This window comes from Archocentrus centrarchus, chromosome 15, assembly GCF_007364275.1.
Source record: "Archocentrus centrarchus isolate MPI-CPG fArcCen1 chromosome 15, fArcCen1, whole genome shotgun sequence".
NCBI classification, from domain to species: Eukaryota; Metazoa; Chordata; class Actinopteri; order Cichliformes; family Cichlidae; genus Archocentrus; species Archocentrus centrarchus.
The window spans coordinates 23,269,936-23,285,461 of record NC_044360.1 but is presented as its reverse complement, the minus strand read 5'-3'; the positions used below and the strand labels follow the sequence as shown (position 1 = coordinate 23,285,461).

Below are 15,526 nucleotides of genomic sequence, written 5' to 3'. Positions count from 1 at the left end.
AAGCTGATGTAAAAAACGAAACGGGGAAGCCTGCAGATCTACGCTGCCTTCTGCAGCAATAAGGCTAATTAGAAACAGCCGCTCCTAATTTGACTAATAGGCAACGTCGGTGCGTTTACGGCCACTTTGGACAGCTGAAGCACATCCTTGCTCGTTGCTGCTGCTTCAACTCCTGGTCCACTGATCGAGTGCTCCCCGCCCCACAGCCTGCATCTGATCGTCATACAGAGGTTTCCCCCCCTGCTGCTGCTGCGTAACATCTCTCCAAGTCCAGCCGTGGTGCTCACCAAGACCTCACCGCTTGGATCTCATCTTCCTACGCGGAATACGCACGAATCACACTGAGCGAGCCGCCGAGGCGAAATTAAAAACGCCAACATTTACCTCCTCGGGTTCAGTCCAGACCGAAACGAGGCTGGGATTTCCTCTTATCATTTCATATCTGACAGATCTTTTTGTGTGTGCGCGCGCGTGTGTGTGTGTTGGGTGGAGTCAACCCGGAATTCTCCAAATTGGAAAACCACTGGCAGATTTCAGGTAGGTCGGCGGCTGCAGCCTACATTAATGTGCTCATAGCCGAGCAATGCAGCGATTCTTTTTGTTTATTTTCAATGCAAAATCACTGTTTTTGTTTTGCCTTTTCTTTTTCTTTACATGATGCACGGTTTGCTGTTTTCTGCTCTAACCAGGGCCGCAGCTCGCTCCGTGTCCACAGATTGAGCTCCTCTTACAAATAAGGGGAGATCTGCATCAACAATTAGCGTCGTTACATTTGGGTAGCACGGCACAGAGGCCAGCACAGCCCTAAATACAGCCGAGTAACCCTCAGGATGGACACATCCAAAGGAAACCTAAACGGAGAAGGCCCGATAGCTTCCTACGAGGGTGTGATTAAGCTATAAATTGGCCACAGAGCTGTGGAGGCTGGATGAATGGCAGATGAATTTGCCGTCTGCGAACATCTGCTTTATAATATCAACACATTTTCATGGTTTATAAGCAAATCGATGCACAACAATATAATAAAATATCACATTGAGGGAATGGCTTCAGCAGCCCCTCACCTCAATGAAACGCTTCATTTCGCCATACACATTATTAGAAAACACATCTGTGGACGCCTTTCTGCTGTGGCTGCCAAACTGGGACATTTCAGCAGTGAGGGGGTGGCTCAGGGAGCCTGAAATGGGAGGAAGACTTAGCGACTGCATTGATTGATCTGCAGACAGGCTGTTATCAGCAGAGCTGCCCCTGATGTACTCTGAGGTGAAAGTTGAGAAGATGAAAGCCAGGATTGAAAGATCTGCAGGTCCTGGGGGGGCTTGTAGGTGTCCCAGGAACTGTTAAGAACCAGCATAAATTCCCAAATGTCTGCTGAAGTGCACTTGAGCAAAACACTTGAGTTATGCATGTGTATTTTTTATTTTTTTTATTTTTTAATCCCTGCAAGCCCTCCACCCCCTTCTATCTTGTCTCCCAGCCAGTGGCTCTAAAGAATAAAGTGACAAAAGAGGGAAAACAATCATGCATGAGCACTGACTGAAAAATGACAAACTGCTGTCCAGCTGATGCCCACAGATGCAGCTTCTTCAGATAAAATGGAGCTTTGCTTCTGCGAAATACATTCCCTCAGACAAAATGAGTCTTTTTAAATTGTATTTTGTAAAAGGGGAGGGACAGAGGGATCACTGGGGGGGTTGCTGCTGCTGCTGCTTGCTGGATTTTAATATGATGATCACTGACTCTGCCCCCCCACCCTCCTTTTGTGCATCTGTTTGGCATCACAGGAACACCATGAAGGACAGCATCGCCAACAACAGCACGGCCAGTATCTCCCAAGCCAGGAAAGCTGTGGAGCAGCTGAAGATGGAGGCCTGTATGGATAGGATAAAGGTACAAATTATCATCTGTGTGTGAACAAATATTTTCACATTGCTTCTCTTACCAAGTCTGCAATTACTCAAAAACTTCCACTCCACTTGTGGTGGAACTAAATGCTTTGTGTGCATCTCAATTCAATAGCGGACTCTCGACGAGTGACAGTCCTCAGCAAGCATTCAATTCTTGCTATACTATAAAGCACAAAATCAACTTTGCCAGTTTGGAATTGGCAACATAATCATTCTTGGCTCTTGTGGCTTCATATTTGCACACGATCGCATTCTTAAAAATTGCTCGATGGCCGGGCTGATTGTGCTGTTGTCCAAAAACTATGAAAAATACAGCGATTAGCCACACTGCATGGGCTCATGTTTAAAATACTCACATGTCACTAAACTTGTCCTTTTATGAATTATTACTTATGAATGCACCAATTACTCCTGTTTGGATCACCTTTGGTAAATACTACAGAGCCTGGCTTTTTATTTTTTCAATAAAGCCTTATTTTCAAAGTGGAGTTGGATTGGTTTGGTATCTCACATTGAGGTAGATCAAAATGTATTTGGAGACAGATGCACACATTGCACATGGACATAGGCATAGAAATAGTGCATCGCCTGTTATTTTTAAACCTTCATCTGGGCAACACAGTCCATTTTTCCTTTAACTCTACCTTCTTCTGTTTTCTTGATTTTTAGAAGCAGTGTACCAACCCTGCACTCAACACATTCAAGATAACATCAATGTGTTGAATCTTATGTCTGCTATTATTGTGCACCGTTTGTCGTCTCAGGCCATTATAAAAGCTTTAATCCATTTATTAGATGGTTCAGTTGGAGTAAATCACTGCTGTTATCTCACTGTGGCTTTGCTGGATAGTTTTTTTTTTTTTCCCCTTTAAAGGAGCATGCTGGAATTTTGAGTACTGCACTGCCATTGCATTGCCAGACTCTTGATGGATGCTTAGCACACTTTATCCACACCATGCAACTTGACTGAGTGACAGTTCAGTGTTATGCTGCGTCTTAATGCATACTTCCATACTTGCTATTTTGAGTTCCTGGATTGTGTAAAGTTGAGTAGCTCTGACGGGGAAATGGGTGGGTGTGTCTCAGTCAGTTGCATGTGTGAAAAATCTTAAAATGACCCTAAACCTTTTTCTGTAGAACACATGGAGTTTCTGGTATAGGTTGGGCAGTCACATTTGGATGCATTGCACCTTAAACAACTACAATCATGGCTACATAGTGGAAGGAAAGGGATCACCAACCAGTTTTAGCCAGTAGGAAGAGGATACATTAGTTAGTGCTAGCTGGTAATGGACTCACACTGATGTCTTTATGCATGTCAAAATGAGGTTTGAGGTTTTGATTCATGGCTCACTCACATGAGTAAAAAATAGAACTGCTACCTGGTGATTGCATTGAATTAAATTTATTTTTATTATTTGTTTGGCTGTTGGACATCAATTGAAAGTAGTTGCAGCAATGAACTCTGCCGCAAGATCACCTGGTGGGATGCAACCTGTCTCCAAACAGTTGCAGTCTGACTGCAATCACTGAGATTGGTGAAGATCTGTAAATACACTGCTCAAAAAAAATGAAGGGAACACTCAAATAACACATCCTAGATCTGAATGAAAGAAATATTCTCATTGAATACTTTGTTCTGTACAAAGTTGAATGTGCTGAGAACAAAATCACACAAAAATAATCAATGAAAATCAAATTTATTAACCAATGGAGGCCTGGATTTGGAGTCACACACAAAATTAAAGTGGAAAAACACACTACAGGCTGATCCAACTTTGATGTAATGTCCTTAAAACAAGTCAAAATGAGGCTCAGTATTGTGTGTGGCCTCCACGTGCCTGTATGACCTCCCTACAATGCCTGGGCATGCTCCTGATGAGGTGGCGGATGGTCTCCTGAGGGATCTCCTCCCAGACCTGGACTAAAGCATCCGCCAACTCCTGGACAGTCTGTGGTGCAACGTGACTTTGCTGGATGGAGTGAGACATGATGTCCCAGATGTGCTCAATCGGATTCAGGTCTGGGGAACGGGCGGGCCAGTCCGTAGCTTCAATGCCTTCATCTTGCAGTAACTGCTGAGACACTCCAGCCACATGAGGTCTAGCATTGTCCTGCATTAGGAGGAACCCAGGGCCAACCACACCAGCAGTCATGCTACCTCTGGCGAGCACATGGAGGGCTGTGTGGCCCTCCAAAGAAATGCCACCCCACACCATTACTGACCCACTGCCAAACCGGTCATGCTGAAGGATGTTGCAGACAGCAGATCGCTCTCCACGGCGTCTCCAGACTCTGTCACGTCTGTCACATGTGCTCAGTGTGAACCTGCTTTCATCTGTGAAGAGCACAGGGCACCAGTGGCGAATTTGCCAATCCTGGTGTTCTCTGACAAATGCCAAGCATCCTGCACGTGTTGGGTTGTGAGCACAACCCCCATCTGTGGATGTCGGGCCCTCATACCATCCTCATGGAGTTGGTTTCTAACTGTTTGTGCAGACACATGCACATTTGTGGCCTGCTGGAGGTCATTTTGCAGAGCTCTGGCAGTGCTCCTCCTGTTCCTTCTTGCACAAAGGCAGAGGTAGTGGTCCTGCTGCTGGGTTGTTGCCCTCCTATGGCCTCCTCCACATCTCCTGGTGTACTGGCCTGTCTCCTGGTAGTGCCTCCAGCCTCTGGACACTACGCTGACAGACACAGCAAACCTTCTTGCCACAGCTCACATTGATGTGCCATCCTGGATGAGCTGCACTACCTGAGCCACTTGTGTGGGTTGTAGAGTCCGTCTCATGCTACCACGAGTGAGAAAGCACCACCAACATTCAAGTGACCAAAACATCAGCCAGAAAGCATAGGTACTGAGAAGTGTTCTGTGGTCCCCACCTGCAGAACCACTCCTTTATTGAGTTCAATTCAATTCAATTTTATTTATATAGCGCCAAATCACAACAAACTGTCGCCTCAAGGCGCTTTGTATTGTGGGTAAAGACCCTACAATAATACAGAGAAAACCCAACAGTCAAAACGACCCCCTATGAGCAAGCACTTGGCGACAGTGGAAAGGAAAAACTCCCTTTTAACAGGAAGAAACCTCCAGCAGAACCAGGCTCAGGGAGGGGCAGTCATCTGCCGCGACCGGTTGGGCTGAGGGGAGAGAAAGACATGCTGTGGAAGAGAGCCAGAGATTAATATCAATTAATGATTAAATGCAGAGTGGAGTATAAACAAAGTAAATAAGGTGAATGAGAAACAGTGCATTATGTGAACCCCCCAGCAGACTAGGCCTATAGCAGCATAACTAAGGGATGGTTCAGGGTCACCTGATCCAGCCCTAACTATAAGCTTTATCATAAAGGAAAGTTTTAAGCCTAATCTTAAAAATAGAGAGGGTGTCTGTCTCCCGAATCCAAGCAGGAAGCTGGTTCCACAGAAGAGGCGCCTGAAAGCTGAAGGCTCTGCCTCCCATTCTACTCTTAAGTATCCTAGAAACCACAAGTAAGCCAGCAGTCTGAGAGCGAAGTGCTCTGTTGGGGTGATATGGGACTATGAGGTCTTTGAGATAAGATGGTGCCTGATTATTCAAGACCTTGTATGTGAGGAGAAGAATTTTAAATTCTATTCTAGATTTAACAGGGAGCCAATGAAGAGAAGCCAATATGGGAGAAATATGCTCTCTCTTTCTAGTCCCTGTCAGTACTCTAGCTGCAGCATTTTGGATCAGCTGAAGGCTTTTCAGAAAGCTTTTAGGACAGCCTGATAATAATGAATTACAATAATCCAGCCTAGAAGTAAGAAATGCATGAATGAGCTTTTCAGCATCACTCTGAGAAAGGATGTTTCTAATTTTAGAAATATTGCGCAAATGCAAAAAAGCGGTCCTGCATATTTGTTTAATATGTGCATTGAAGGACATATCCTGGTGTGTCTTGCTAATTGCCAATAATTTCCACCTGTTGTCTATTCCATTTGCGCAACAGCATGTGAAATTGATTGTAAATCAGTGTTGCTTCCTAAGTGGACAGTTTGATTTCAACGAAGTTTGATTTACTTGGTTATATTGTGTTGTTTAAGTGTTCCCTCCGTGTTTTTTTTTTTTTTTTTTTTTTTTTTTTTTTGAGCAGTGTAACTACAGTTTCATTTGTAAGCACTGACAGTTTGCCAGCACTTTGTAGTCTGTCAGTCTGCACTGATGAGCACAACTCATCTGTGATGCAGTAGGAGACTCAACTCAACTGCTTGCCAACTTGTTTTATACTGATTATATTCCTATATAAAAAGCAAAGTTGCTAAGTGGCTATGTCACTTTTTTGTATAGTTAAATTGCCATCCTGCAGCAACTACATCACCATTTGTGGAGGAATTTCTCTTTCAGATCTGAGGTTGTGGCTGGACTCAACTTAAGTAGTTTAGTGTGAATTTCTATTTACCACAGTTAATTACGGTCTTGTCACTCAATTGCAAACTGATAGCAGACTGACTGTCTTATTGCCATTTTATGGTCAATTTGATGCACCGAAGTTGCTTTGAAGTCTGCAACTGAGTGGTCGCAGACCAGGTCTGTCTTCAAAGGAACCAATTCAAAGGCAGTGAGATTGCAAGTACATTGCACATGGTGGCAATAATTTTGGTTGTGCTGCAGTCTCCAACCACTGCTTTCTGGTCTGCTAAGATCACACCCCCCCCCCCCCCCCCCCCCCCCCCCTTATTTCACATTTGTGGCCCTCAGCCTTAAAATGTTAACAAAAGCAGATTATCAGATTTAGCCTCGTCACCTCTCACGCTACTTTTGGTAAAAACCCTCAAACTATGACAGTTGCATTTCCCATTATTGACTTTAACAGCAGGGCGTGACATGGCAACAAAATTCATGTTTTTTGGGGGGGTTTTTAGTGTGATGACTTCTGACAGGCATTGCATGAAGCTTCAGTTCACCTTGTCACCACCTTCTGCTGTGCACAGCTGGAATCCCAAGTAGACCGATGTGGTAACTGTGAGGGATGAACCCACAGGCAAGGTGGGCTATGGTGACTGCTGACCAGCTCTGACAGTAACTTTCTGAAGCTGTATTGTCTTCAATAAACATCTGGTTAAATATCGACTTCTGCTCCCTGTGCACTCTTTGTGGTCAGTCTTCATAAGACTGTTGCTACAATTAGACATCAAATTGGTACTTCAATTCATCATTTGTGATTTTCTGTATTTAAAAAGTAAGTTTGTTTATGTTTCTGGTATGTGGGGAAACTCTTTCGAACATTTTTCATGAACGACTTCGTGTGCAACTTAATGTCATCTCATTCAGTAGGCTCCTCATGTGCTCAGGGAGTGATTGCGCCACAGATCCGAGGCTGTTCGCTCAGCATTATAGCCGGGCATAGATGCCAGCCAAGCACCTTCATCCCCACTCAGCACAACACAAAGACTGCTTACAAGCAAACCTCATCTTCTTTAAAAGGAAAGTGATCAGCCCAAAGTTGTAATCAGTATTAAGAGGATTAGGTATCAATTTGGGCTTGTTTCAGTTAGCTCGTCAAAATAAGACCTCGTGCGCCTTAAAGATATGTGTTCGGAACAACAAAACAATGACTTTGTTTTAATACCACATGTAGCACATGCAGCATTTTTAAAGACAATCCAAACTATAAAATACCAAATTTCATTTGAAAATTGCTGCAAATGTTGAATTTGTATTTTTCAAATACAAACCAGCAGAGTGAATTCAAAGCAATATTGCTATTAAAGAGCAATTCTAAATCTGGTTTTGAAGTCTGTTAATATAACAGCTATAGCTTCATTATATTAGTGAATTTAACGCACTTAACGCAAAATTCACCAGCTGGCTGCCATATTGAGATCTTATTCTGGACGTGTTGAGCAGGAATAGCTGCTTGGAGGATTTAATTTTTTCTGGTAATTTGATGGTTTAAAAATAATGGAAACGATGTGATTGATTTTATTCCATGCTATTAGTGATTGAGTGGAAAAACCTCTGTCAGATCAATCAAGGATCTTGCATATAAATGAAATCTAATATCAGCACTAATACGCTGTATTCGGTCAGCTGTGTTTTTAAATATAAATTAATATTTGACTTGAGTCAACTAGCTGAAGAGACACCTTTTTTGCTAACAGCTACTTCCATAGAAATGAAGAGGGTAAGCAGCAGCCAGGTGCAGCTAATCAAATGCTATTGATTAACTGATCACCAGCAAGTGTGAGCGCACCTATAAAAGAAGAGGTTTTGGCAGGTTGTTCAGGTGTGTTAACACAATCTGTTGCAGTCTTCCCAGGTGCAGACGTCCCAGAAATTTCACCCCAAGATCAGACCATGCAATGCTCAGAAACAGCCAAGAGCAAAATCTGTTTCTACAGGCATCAGTTAGCATGTTAAAGTTCATGACAGCACAATGAGGAAAAACACTGAATGGCTCGTATGGAAGGATTACTAGAAGGGCTCTTCTATCTAAAAAGAACAAAGCTTAGGTCTGCAAAAAAAAGTGCACCACCCTCTTCTGTTCTTGCTGCCATCCCTCTGTTAGTGGGTCAGAACAATTCTGATTTACTAACAGGCTTGTGCAATCTGCATACCTCCACCTACCCATTTCTCTCTATAAGGAAACATGCTTATCTGCAAGTGAAGTGGAGAAAGTGGTGATGTTGCAAGAGAGAAGGCTGCAAAGCAAAGGCAGGAAAGGAGAAAGTCCGACTGAAGAAACTGAAACAATTGTGTCCAAAGAGCAAGCCAGAAAAGGCACAGCTTTCTGAGATGGTTCCATGGAGGGGTTGATGGGTTTAAAAGTTTGGATATCAAAGTTGATGAGAAACTCACTGCAGTGGGGAAGGGGAGGGGGGGGGGGAACCAGCTTCTCCAGCAGCTGTGGGATAGTGCCAAGAAATTCTATTTTTAATTAAAGATAATTTAAGATGAGGAATCCTGGAATGTTTAAAAGGTTAAAGCCTGTGCCTTCCCATTTTTTTTTTTTTTTTTTTTTTTACATGCAGTGTATTATTTATTTTTTTTTTTGACTTCCTCCCACACCATGACTGTTAATAACCATCCTGATGTAAACCATCATTGTTCCCAAATCAAAACAGGAGGTATCCTCCCCCTCATAAAGCTGCCGTAGAGAGAAATATTCGGGACTTTGGATGCCAGTCTCATCAGACTGTCCGTTTGTGGTGCTGAGTCGTCTTTTCTGCGTAGACAGTTCCTTGTTTTGCTTGTTGTTTTTGCACATTATGTTCAGGCCTACAGCCAGTTTTGGAGTGGATTCACACAATGGTGCCAGAATGACAGCAAGGCAGCTGAAAAATATTGTTTATGAATCATAAATTATTCTCTTCTGATTCATGTCACTACGTGGTTTATGGCAGCATCAAGCACAGGCTGAATCGGACTTTAAGTTGGAGGCAGTTCATTGCTAGAATGTACAATTTTATTTTTATTTTAAATGAGGTGAGAATTGTAAGGTTTTTTTGTTTGTTTGTTTTGTTTTTTACGCTGTCAACTTATTTCTATAAAATTCTATGCTTTAATAATAACTTTGATTTGGGTGAAACTTTATTCCTCAGCCAAATCCTTCTAACACTACTTTAAACTGTAAATGAGCTAACTCTGGTTGTCATACAGATGTTGATACATTTGTGTTAAGTATTGAGGTTCATGTGCTGCTATTAATAATAATAATAATAATAATATTACTATTATTATTATTATTATTATTATTATTATTATTAGCTGCAACTGTGTTCAGAGAAGTCCTTAATGAATGCATTGAGGGAAGTTTTCCACTGATTAAAATAACAGGCAATAATAAGGCCTTAGGCAGTTATTATGTTTTAGGAATTATTTATTTATTGGCAAATTAAAAGTGGGGGAAATTGTTGTGCTGTGAAACAGTAGCAGCTTCAGTTACAACATGACTTCACATCTGTAGTAGTTTCTTGCCAGTTGCTCGATGACAGCCAGACAGCTGTTTGTTTAACAAGCATCAGATGTGGCAATCCAAATAATACTTTATAAATACTCCCAAATAACGAAACGCCACCAAAGGAGGCTAATCTGGCTGGAAATGAAAGCAGAGGGAAAAGAAAGTTGGCCACGTCTGGCGATCCCTTAAATTTAATTAAGGGATCTGATGAGGGAGAGTGAGACAAGAGCGGTCTCTGTGCTGCTGATTGAGGGATCACCACACTCTCATTAATTGCTCAATCAGCCAAAGGAATGTGATCTGTGCTAATTAGAAGGACTCTCCTTCCATCATGGCGCTGCAGTGTAATTACAATCAGTCTGGGTCTAATGACACACACTGTGCAGTACCACTCTGTCCTGTGAGCCTCCTGTTCTGAGCAGCAGCATTTGGCTGCAGTTACATAATATAATTACTGCATTTACTTTATGAACATAAACTGTGTGCTATATGAAAGAGAAGGCTTTGTTAGTGTCCACACTTCATGCAGGCTTGGGTTCTGTAATTAGTGCCTGAATATTTTTTTTTTTTTTTTTTTAAATTAGCCATTTGGCGTACATTTTTAGTGCAACTAATTAAAGTTCTTTCAACACATTAGTCACATTATTCCAAATATTCAGATCAGTGGTGGGCCTGTGAGCATATAGTCACTGATAATTGATTCTCTTCCCTGCAGTGTCTCATGAATACAGTGTTACAATGCTGCAAACCAAAAGTGTGGTGTTCAGTCTCTCTATAGTTTTAGCGCTGACACCTCTCTTCTGAAATATCACCAGGTGGTATATTGAGTATTGGGTGACTTTAACGGCTTTTATCATCAACAGAGGAATTGCAAAAAAGGATCCATGATGTAGGTGCAGACATAAATAATAGAAACGGTTTAGCTGGAAGAAGGTGGTGACGGTACAGTAGTCGGAGCAGAAAGCTGACAGAGTGATGCAGGGAGGTAGCCGTGCGCGATAACGTTGCTGTGTCAGTGTGCCTTTTTATTTTTCTTTTAAGTTTGGGAAGTTCATGTGTTGCACAGCTGGACACTCTCATAACTCAACTTCTGGGTTGGATTTTATTTTGGTGGTTGCGAAAAGAGGTGCAGGATGAAAATCAATGCGCCGGAGAAATAGGACACCGCTGTGTAATTCTAGTTTGAACAGGATATTGTGTTTTGATGGGGTCATTCAATAGTAGGTTAAAAGCAGTGGATCTCAGAGTGAGACTGAAATACTGTCCATCTTCTTTAGTTACACTTTGCTAGCACAAGGCTGAAGCAATGGGTGGACATCACAGGCGTGGCGCTCCAGTGGTTTAGGTCCTACCTCTCTGATGAAGCTTCTGTGTCAGCATTGCTGTTTGTCTCTGCTCCCTTCCCTTTTTTGGGGGGCGGGGGAGCACAGGGCTCCATTCTTGGACCTCTTCTTTTCTCTTTGTACCTGCTGCCATGTGGCTCTTTTTCCATAAACATGATATTTCCTTTTATTGTTATGCGGACCACTGTCAAATTTATTTTCCACTGAAGCACAATGGTGCGTGCTCTGTCCAGCTTCTCCTTGACTGCCTTAGCAAGCGAGAGCACATCACTCCAATTTTACCTTCTCCTCACTGGCTTCCAGTTCATTTACAAATCCATTTTAAAATCCTTTTATTTATTTATTTTTTTAAGTCTCTTAATGGTCGTGCTCCATTTCATCTGAACTGCTGCACCCATATGTCCCATCTTGTTCTCTAAGGTCAGCAGACCAGATGCTTTTACTCATTCCAAAGATGCAATGCAGACTCAGAGGATTGAGCTTTCGCAGTTTTGGCTCCAATATTGTGGAATGATTTGCCATTGCACATCAGACAGGCTGCTTCACTTGCTGTGTTTTTTTTTGTTGTTGTTTTTGTTTTTTTTAAGTGCTTTATAAATATTATAAATTTAATAAGTGGCCCAAAGGATGCCAAAAAAATCCCCCATATCATTACACCACCAACAGCCTGGAACTTTGATACAATGCAGGATGGATCCATATTTTCATCATGTCTACCATCTGAATGTTGCAGCAGAAATCAATCAGACCAGACAATAGTTTGGGGGGTTTTTTTTGTTTGTTTGGGATTGTTTATTTGAGTCACTGGTGCCTTCCTGTCAGCAGTCTGGCCATTCTCCTCTGGCTTCTGGCATCAAGTCATTTCCATCCAGAGAGCTGGTGCTCACTAGATATTTTCTCTTTTTAACCGTTCTCTGTAAACCCTGGAGACGGTTTTGTGGAGAAATCCCAGAAGATCAGCAGTTTCTGAAATACTCAGACCAGCCCATCTGGCACCAAGAACCATGCAACTTTCAGTCTCTTAAATCGCCTTTTTCTCATTCTGATGCTTGATTTTGAACTTCAGCATGTCATCTTGAGCAAGCAGACCTATCTAAATGGACTGAGTTGCTGCCATGTGATTGGCTGATTAGATATTTGCATTAACGAGCACCCACTAAAGTAAATAAAGTGGCTGTGATTGTATCAACTGTCCTTGCTATGAAAACTTGGGCAAAAAATAACTTTCATCTCAGAATGAATTGTACTGATACTGACTTTTGTTCAATGAGACTGACATTTATGGTTTTAAACGGACTATTGGATTTATTGTTGGACTACTGAAAGAAATGCCAAAGGCTTTAGTGCTCCTTTCAGGATAGATTGCAATGTCCTTTATGATCTCTGACCTTTCATCATATCACATTTTTAATGTGGCCAATATTTAATTTCATGACACATCACCTGAACTGTTTTTGTGGTGTTTGGCAAACAGTGGCGTGCCAATATGCTAATGATGGTTTATATTGTAAACATTATTACAGCTCCTTCTGCATGCTGACATTAGCATTCAAGCTCATAACTGAATTGCTGAGATGGCTATAGACTTTTATTCTTGTTTCAGATTTACTGGCACAGCACGATGTACCTCAGTGTTTGCCAAACTATGTGACCTGTGAGTGTATTGTCTAATTGTTTTGGTTGCCTGATGTAAAAACAAAGCAGGCAGCAGAGGCTGTTGGTGAAAAGAACTTCTTTTTTTTTTTTTTTTTTTTTTTTTTTAAAAAAACAGATTTACATCTTTTAGTCCCGAATGTGCTTGTAGCTAAGGCCTGTTGGTAGAGATGTTAGAATTAAGAAACTGAATAACACATCCTGGTTTCCTGGCATTTTTTTGGGGGGGTGGGCTTATTATGGTATTTCATGACTTGAAGAATTAACAGAAATCCTTTACACGCTTCCATTTCATGCTGTGAGATGGTCGAAACAGTAATGTAACAATCCATGTTAAGAACAAAAGCTGTGCTATTCTCTTGTGAGAGCAGCAGTGGGTGAGGTGAAGTGGCAGGCAGGAGATCAGATGGCTCTGTCCTTCACGTAGATCCCTGAGCCCTCACCGGCCCTCTGATGCAGCTGCTCCTCTGCTCTCCATTTGCCGCCTCCCCCTCCTGTAACCTCCCACTCAATTCCCAGTTGGAATCCTGCATTCACATACAGTCTGACTGTACTATGAAATTTATGGACACTGCTTGACGTTTAAATAAATGAATAAAAAAAGTTCCTTTTGGAAAAAGTCTGTTAGACCCTTCATGCTTTGTGCTGTGCTGGTTGAAGTCCCACCTTAACACCTGCCGGTTACCTCTCCCTCTTGCCTGAGGCTGGGGTAACAGACATCACTGCAGTTGCCACAGGGACTGACAAATCGGCAATATGCAAGTTCAGAGAATAAAGACGCTTACAGCATTCACCCAGGTCTCATCTGGTGTGAGTTTAACTTCAAAAACATCTGCTCTGAAAATGAACAGTGAGCTGCAGAGAAGCGTGAGCTTATTCACCTTGTTCTCAGGCTGGACTGTTAGTCACTTCATAGTAGGTTTGCATTTTTTATTAGCACTTTTATTTTTTTAGTTTTAAGTACAACATAATGGGTGATATTTGTCCTGGGCAAGATTTAACAGGCTTAACAGTTCAGTCCAATGTACATACTATCTGCATACTGCCACACCTCCATTTCTTTATATAAGGAAACATGTTTAGCTGCAGGTAATGTTGAAGCCTGCACCACTAAGGCAAGAAGATGGGAGACAGTCTGACAGAAGAAACTGAAACAATCGTTTCCAAGGAGGAAACCAGAAAAGGTGCACTTTTCCAAAGTATTTAAAAAAATAAAAATACAAAATCCAGATTCTCTAGCATCCCTGGGACAGTGCCAAGAATTTAGACTCCAAGTGATGACATCAGCAATGATGTAATTTTTATTTATTTATTTTTAAGAAAGCTAAGTTCAATTTTAATAAGATAAAATGAGATGAGGAATATTCAAAAAGGTTTATAGTCTACAGCTGTTAATTTAGTAATTAATTTGGCTTTTGAGCACTTTCCTGTGCATGGTTTGTGCACAGATTTGTTTTTGAATGAGGCCCATTGTCTGCATGGTACTCAAAAACCTGCGCATCAACTTCAGTGCTGATGGAGACTTCGCAGATGTGCAGAGAGCTTTCATCTCCATACTGTCACCGATCCTGGCTTTTGACCTGTGCACTAGTAGCAAAGGGAATTCTGTTGTCTTTAGCTTAGAGATCCATGATTTCCAAGAAAGATTTGAAAACTGGCTCAAACCCAGAGAAGGGTTGTCTTTCAGTTTGAACACTGTGCTCCTTACACTGAAATTCATGTGACTGCATGAATTTCATGAACTACAGTGACTGTTTGAACCTTTTGGGGCTTTTAAGCAAGTTAGAAATCGGCTTCTCAGAACCTCTGTGTGTCTTATCTTTAACTAAGATACAAAGACAGCATTTCATTAATTCCAGAAAAGCAAATAATCCAGTTTGATTTGTGTAATACTACTTTAAATTGACCTTTTTACATAAAAAAAAGGCATAAAGGGCCCCCCATAAAACAGAAGCGATCAGAGATGCAGCAATGGCCCCAGGATGAATTTGAACTTTGAAGTCATGACTGAAATAAGTAAGATTGCTGGAAACAATTTTAATGACCCACAAACTGATGGCAATATTTTAAATACAGTACAGGTGCATTGGAGAATTCTGGTAACTTCCCAAAACAACCTTAAAACATCATCTACAGAGTTCAAAGGATACATCTGATCACAAATTTGCATTTTCCTCTGTCTCAACATTTCAGGTATCTAAAGCCGCCGCAGACCTGATGGCATACTGCGAGGCACACATACGTGAGGACCCCCTCATTGTGCCCGTCCCCGCCTCTGAGAACCCCTTCCGAGAGAAGAAGTTCTTCTGCACCATCCTCTGATGACCTGCTGGTAGAGCTGTACAGGTGCAGGCATGGCGTTGCCTGGCTTCTCTGTCTTCACCACACCTGAAGCTACTGGCCATAGGCATTGAGTTGAGTTTTGCCAGGTGAACACTCTGTTGTTGGTCAGCTCTGCCCTGGTGGCTGAAGGGTTTGGGGGAGTCGGCTACCAAACTGGCAACCCAGTGAGCGTATAATGTCTTGTTAAATAGGTTTGTTATTGCTTTGTTATTAGAGCAGCCTTGCTTAGTGCTCAGAGATGAGAGATGTTTTTTTTTTTTTTTTTTTTTTTGTGCTAGATTTGAACTTGCCTCAGGAAACAAATTTGCCCAGTGTTTTTTTTTTTTTTTTTTTTTTCTTTTTTTCTTTT

General features: G+C 41.8%; 1 protein-coding gene across 1 annotated transcript; it reads left to right on the top strand.

Annotated features, from left to right (window-relative positions):
* Nucleotides 1–220: 220 nt before the first annotated feature.
* On the top strand, nt 221–15,353 carry gng4 (G protein subunit gamma 4). The gene is made up of 3 exons (XM_030748357.1): nt 221–537; nt 1,788–1,893; nt 15,028–15,353. Exons 2-3 carry the CDS (start codon nt 1,795–1,797, stop codon nt 15,154–15,156), a joined length of 228 nt encoding a protein of 75 aa, XP_030604217.1. The 5' UTR covers nt 221–537; nt 1,788–1,794; the 3' UTR covers nt 15,157–15,353.
* The last annotated feature ends 173 nt before the right edge of the window (nt 15,354–15,526 follow it).

Coding starts and splice junctions, on each gene's coding strand:
- gng4 (XM_030748357.1), top strand. CDS start 1,795: ATGAAGGACAGCATCGCCAACAACAGCACGGCCAGTATCTCCCAAGCC. Junction 1,894..15,027: donor CCTGTATGGATAGGATAAAG/GTACAAATTATC, acceptor TCAACATTTCAG/GTATCTAAAGCCGCCGCAGA.